Raw genomic sequence first — 6,244 nt, 5'->3', positions numbered from 1 at the left:
CAGCATGGCAAACTCAAGCAGGGACGATCATGGAGAAGATGTTAAGAAGAAGTTGTTGAAAATTATGGCAGATATCTCGACCCTCGTAGCTAAGTTAGGTGTTCAAGTAGCCTTGGAATCCCATTCCCATTTTGCTCTGATAACATGGTAATTCGAGGGACGTGGAGTCAGTCTAGCTAATAGTGGGTAATCTAGTTACAAAGATGGATAATCTAACTTTCAAAGTGGGTGGTATTGAGTTAAGAGTTGAAACAATGACTTTGGGTATACTTAAATATATGTATGAGATCCCTCAAAATCCTGGAGTGAGGCAACTCCACAACTCGACAAGCCCTTGGAACAAATTATGGCTACACTCTCCGTCAACAAATGAAAGTAGAATAAGATGGACAAGACATAAGCCCCCAAGGAAAAAAAAGGTCGTGATTAGAAAAAAAAATGCTTTTGTTTTAACTGTTTTGTACAGGTGTTGAATATAATAAAATCTCTTAGAAACTGTACAAAAATAAATGTAGTCATAGCTATAGCCAGGAAAAAGCAATGTAGAAATAGACTGCTTTTTGAAGCATTTTGGAATGTTAATAAAAAAAAAAGGATTTTTAAATCAAAAATACTTGCCCCTTTTCTGCTTGAATTTGCCCCTTTTCTAGTTGAATTGATTTAAAATACCTATTTCTTATAAACAAATAAAATTCAAATGACCGACTTTATAGGGGAAAAACTATAATTTCATTTATTTATAATTAAAATCAAAATTAAAAGAACAAACATAAAAAAAAATAACTGTGTTATAACAAAATCAAGGCATAAACTTAGTGGAGTAGGTGGATGATGAGAAGTTCAAAGAGTGAATGATTTAAATTACTTTGGTTGACATATCAGATTAATATTATTTTAACACCGTTGACTTTTGAACAAAATTTTTGGACAAATTTTTCCTTCGCAAAAGATTAATGATGTCATGATTGCTCAACACCATCGTATCAATTTGCTTCGTTTTTAATTCAATAGCGGTGCTTCAATTTCTGTCGACATGTAAAGTTGAAGTTGAGTAGGTTTAACATTTGGACCGTTTCTTGGCATTCACTGTGTGAACATGATCATCCTGGTCTAGGTTGATATCACGTCAACCCTAGCCTTAGGATCTGTTCACATGCTAGAGCGTAGCTTTGCTTTACCTTTACTGCGTCATCTTTTTGGCATGTCTATCTGGCTTGACGTGTGAGACGACCGTGGCAGTGGGGATGCACTAGCGCAGTCGTGCACATAAGAAAACGTGTTTAGCTTAAACGCAAGAATGCGAGGCGGATCCGTGTTGACTGCTTCTGTAAAGGTGACTTGTTGGAATGTTTTTGTAGTCACGGTGTTCCTAGTTTGGTAACGCGAGTTTGCAGACCGCCGGATCTGTGTTGACTACTAGTGGCGAGGTGAAGGTGGAGGTTCTTTAATCATGGTGTTCGTAGTTTGGTAATCAGAGAATTGAACCTTGTTTCTATAACTTCTAACATCATTTCATCGACGCCCTGTGCTGCTTCTAATTCGGTCCGCTGCGGTTGTTCACATGGAAAGATCCATCAGTTGGCGTTGCAGATTAATCTGTGCTCTATTGTTCATGTTCATGCTGATCCACTGCTTGGTAATTGCCCAGGATAATAATGGATTCCTCAGCACCAACACAACTTGGTCTCTTTCTGACGAGAGTACAATGGTTGGTTCATTGACTCTCAATAACGAAGACAACGCCACTGCAATTCTCGTCACGCATATTGTTTATCAGGACTTAGCTTCCGGAATCAAATCCTGGTCCTTCTTGAGCTTCGTGGAAACGGGAAATAATGAGTATGTTCTGTCCATCGTGCTGTCCGGATCGTTTAAGCAGCAATATGGGGAGGTTGTGTGGGCTGCCAATGGAGATAACCCCGTCTCGGTCAACGGGTCTCTGGAGTTGCAGTCTGATGGGAATTTGGTACTTTCCGACTCGATCAATGGCGGGTCATCGGTTTCAGATAGGAAAACCATTTGGTCTACGAATACGGGCGCCATGGGGGTCGCAGGGATGAGATTGTTTGGTGGTGGTGTGCTCGAAATTATAGATTCGGCCAACGTTTCTCTCTGGACTAGCAGCGATAATCCCACAGATACACTTCTGCTCGGCCAATTTCTCCGTGTAGGGGATACGCTCGTTAGCCGATCGTCACATTATAATCTGTCACAGGGCAAATATAAACTGCAAGTGAGGCCCGGGGGTCTAGGACTCTATGTCAGCGGATCTGATCCTGCGTCCTCCGAGCTTTACTGGATGTGGAATATGTTCAACAAGAGCGCCCTCACTCTGGACCAAAATTGCTCAGGTATTTCCTTCAATGTGTCAATTTCATGGCCCGATTCAAGTCTCGGTTTGAGGTTTCTGAACACTGTGTCTAGCAGTCCATCCAATCTCTGTGATATTTCATCTTTCACTCCGCATTATTACCTCTCAAGTGTTCTCAAAGCCAAGCCCAATTCATCGTCGGATACGGTGTATATTAGGCTGGATTATGATGGAAATCTGAGAGGATATGCTGCCGGAATTTTACAGTCCTACCAACAGTTGTCTGAAGCGATGAGTAAATGCGAGTTGCCAAGTTCTTGTGGCAACTATGGAGTTTGCTCTCAAGAGAATCAAGAATGTAATTGTCCCAACAATGGTACACATCACATAGGAAGTGAATCCAATTTCAATGGATCAGGCTGTGCATTATCTCAGAGACCCAACTGCACGAATGTGAAAGAAGGCTGGCAGATGTTTTCTCTTGCAGGAATGGAATATTATCGGAACCGGTATGCCGTTCCTCTTAATATGTCTACAATGGAAAAATGTTCAGACTATTGTTTAAACAATTGTTCGTGCATAGCTTCGTTCTATGTGAACCAATCCAAATCTTGCTTCATCGTTTCGTCTCAGCTCGGGTCAATTGCACAGACCTCGAATGAGGGCAATTTTGTTTTCATCAAAGTGCGAAGTAGTGATATATTCGGAAATTCAAAGGCTCCAAAGGATATAATCACGGATTTTTACAAAGCCATCATTGCGATCGGAGTCATGGTGCTCGCAGTTGCAGCAATTGTAATTTTCTTTTGTCTTGTCGGAGCGCCTTGCCGAAGGTCGAAACCAGAGACAAACAATATTATCCGGCCGGAACAGTCCGCTACTGGGATTGTGTATAGTATTCCTGATGTGATGGCGAAGAAATATGCGTTCGAGGAAATTCGAACATTCACAAATAGTTTCGAGAAAGTTCTCGGATCCGGGGGATTTGGTACAGTCTACGAGGGTGTGCTTGAAGACGGGACAATGATTGCTGTCAAGAAGCTGGAACTCGCAAGGCAAGGCGCGAAGGAATTTTACGCAGAGGTTGCGATATTGGGCATAATCCATCACTGGAATCTGGTGCAGTTGCTCGGCTTCTGCGCGGAGGAATCGCACAAGATTCTAATCTACGAGCACATGCCCAATGGCTCATTAGACCGATGGCTCTTTGACGAAAGTAAGATACAGTTCCTGACTTGGCCAATTAGATTCAATATCGTATTGGGCACTGCTCGTGGCCTGGCATATTTACATCAGGAATGTCGTTATAAGATTATTCATTTGGATGTGAAGCCTCAGAACATTCTTCTAGACGAGAATTTTGTGGCCAAGGTCTCCGATTTCGGCATGGCGAGGCTCATGAGCCGGAAGGAGAGCCGCGTGGTGACCACGATGCGAGGCACTCCTGGCTACCTCGCGCCGGAGTGGCTTCTGGAATGTGCAATCACTGAGAAGAGCGATATCTACAGCTTCGGAATGGTGGTTCTCGAGATTATTGCAGGGCACAAGAACTACACCAAGGGGGCTGATTCCGATAAGTGTTACTTCCCTGCTTGGGCGCTTTCCATGGCTGTTGTGGGCAAAGAGTCGGAGGTGATCGATTTGAGGCTTGCAGGTGATGAGGATTTTGATAGAAATGAAGCTATCCGAGTATTGAAGATCGGTTTTCTGTGCATTCAGGAGGATGCCCATTGCAGACCTTCGATGAGAGAGGTAGTGCAGATGCTGGAAGGAGAAAAGGACGTTCCGGATCCCCCTCTGCAGGGGGGTTTTCAGTTCGCCATAGCCAGAGGATTCGCCTCTAATTCAAGATTAATAACCCCTGGCAGCAATTCATCGTCTGAAAGTTTATCCTCGGGATAGAGTTCTCAAAATTCTAAACCCTTTCTTTGCATTATACTGTTTCTTCCATTCCAAAGATTACAGCTTTCGATCACCATAGCCTATAATTTAATCCCGAAGGACAGTCGGAAGATTTCCTTCTCTGTATTAACGCAGTTTGCATTTTGTAAAATCATGGTAAAAACCATATTACGGAAGTAGTTTTCACATCGAAAAGCAAAAAAAAAATTGTATATAGAGTGGACATAAAAGGAGTCTGAATAAACTTTGATTAATTTTCGTTCAAATTTAATTGTCTGTAAATCAATCCAGATCATCTGACGTCATTCTTTGTCATGTAATCGTTGAAACGTGGAGATATTGCGTTCGGTAAAAAGGCAATTAATTTTCGATTCTCTCTTGTCCTTTGAAAATCTACAGCTATGAGGGCCCCACTAGAAATCTGACGCTGGAGATCTACCCGAGATCAAGCCGGATTCAGGCCACTTTTGACCCTCCGGTCAATTCCTCCGCCTCGGTAGAACACGGTGGATTTCATGAACACGGTGCTTTAGAGTGATATCACGCAGGAGATAAAATTGCACTCGTTCTCACTTCAAAATCAAAGGAAAGTGATAAGGACTAGCTTTCTGACTAACGTTTTAATGTTACCCATCTAGATAAGTTGAGCATATCTGATTTGTGTTTTCTCGAATGAATGTGTCATGTTGAACTAAATTTCTTTGGGTGGTAAATGCAGGATTGTGAAAAGAATTAATATTATAAAATATTTTTATAAATTTTGAATTAGTGATTATTTGAGGATCACAAATCTATATTTAGTAATTATAAAATATTTTTATAAATTTTGGATTAATGATGATGTGAGGATTAATAATTATTTTATTATTAAATTTAATTATTTGTATTTAAATATTTTTTTTATTTTTTTGAGTTTTAGGTTTTTTTTACAGTCCAGTGTGATGTGTAAGAATGTTTGTATCTTATCAAAATTGAAATTTTGTTCATATTTACTAAAATAAAAAATTTTAAAAATCTAAAAAAAATAACTATACAAAATATTTAAATAATATAAATTTATTAAAAAAAATTACAGATGAAAAATTAAATCTTTATCCATTCAAAATAAATCCATATTTAGAATAAATCTACACGGTTGTTCAAGTCTTCCCACAAGAAATCTAATTGTTGAAGTAATCTGCTTTTAGATGCTTATCTTGTGATGTCTATATAACAAACCTCTTCTAAGCAAGCCCAACAATCAATGTGTATGCTTGCGAGTCAAGCACTGCGCAATGCCTAATCACAGTGACTGCGCAGTGCCTCATGACAGTGACCATGAAGTCCCTAGTGACAGAGACTGTGCAATCTCTGTGGACAATGTCTACACAACATTTCATGACAGTGCTTGAACAGTCCCTAGAAACAGAGATTTCACAGTCCTTATGGATAGAGACAATGTGAGGGAATCACTTTGCAAACAATGTTTCCACACACTTTGTCGACAGTGAGAGTGTACTTTTGGCTCCTAGTTTATGGATATGCACTAAGTACCCTCGTCAATTATAAATCTCATGGCATGTATACTCTCCCTATATAAAGAGTACAACCCAAAGTTCATCCTTATGTTCATCTTTCGCTTTTGAGCTCTATGCACAGTTGGGGTATAAGGAGCATTCTCTCACTCATTATTGTCAATGCTCTATCCACGTGATGAGTTTCTCAAATGTCATTTTTGTTTTTTCAAGTGTCACTTTTTTCTTTATTTTGCTCTTACATGCGTCGTTTTTGCTTTCTCTATTTGTTACAAGTGTCACTTATGCCTAATTTCATTCTTGCATGCGTTGTTTAAGTTTTATTTGTGTTTGCAAGTGTCATTTTTACTCTTGCATGTGTCGCTTTCACTTGTTTTCACACATCTTAAGAGCATCGTGCCATACCTCTTAGAGGCCAATCCGACACATTCTCTCGCACTAGTTGATGGCATTTGTCATTAGGACATATGATGGACACATTCTTATGACATAGCGCGCCTTACGGTTGCACTCAACA

At 40.1% G+C, this 6,244-nt stretch overlaps 1 protein-coding gene across 1 annotated transcript; it reads left to right on the top strand.

The window, feature by feature from the left end:
- The first annotated feature begins 1,353 nt into the window (after nt 1–1,353).
- LOC149167225 (G-type lectin S-receptor-like serine/threonine-protein kinase SD2-5) lies at nt 1,354–4,441 on the top strand. Its single transcript, XM_089431483.1, has one exon. The coding sequence runs from the start codon at nt 1,562–1,564 to the stop codon at nt 4,211–4,213; it is 2,652 nt and encodes an 883-aa protein (XP_089287609.1). The 5' UTR covers nt 1,354–1,561; the 3' UTR covers nt 4,214–4,441.
- Nucleotides 4,442–6,244: the final 1,803 nt, after the last annotated feature.

This window comes from Pinus tabuliformis, chromosome 5_1 (assembly GCF_031772625.1).
Source record: "Pinus tabuliformis cultivar Carrire ecotype Pingquan chromosome 5_1, CPIR1, whole genome shotgun sequence".
Taxonomy (NCBI): Eukaryota; Viridiplantae; Streptophyta; class Pinopsida; order Pinales; family Pinaceae; genus Pinus; species Pinus tabuliformis.
The sequence above is the reverse complement of the archived record's forward strand: the minus strand, read 5'-3'. Positions and strand labels throughout refer to the sequence as shown.

Coding starts and splice junctions, on each gene's coding strand:
- LOC149167225 (XM_089431483.1), top strand. CDS start 1,562: ATGGAAAGATCCATCAGTTGGCGTTGCAGATTAATCTGTGCTCTATTG.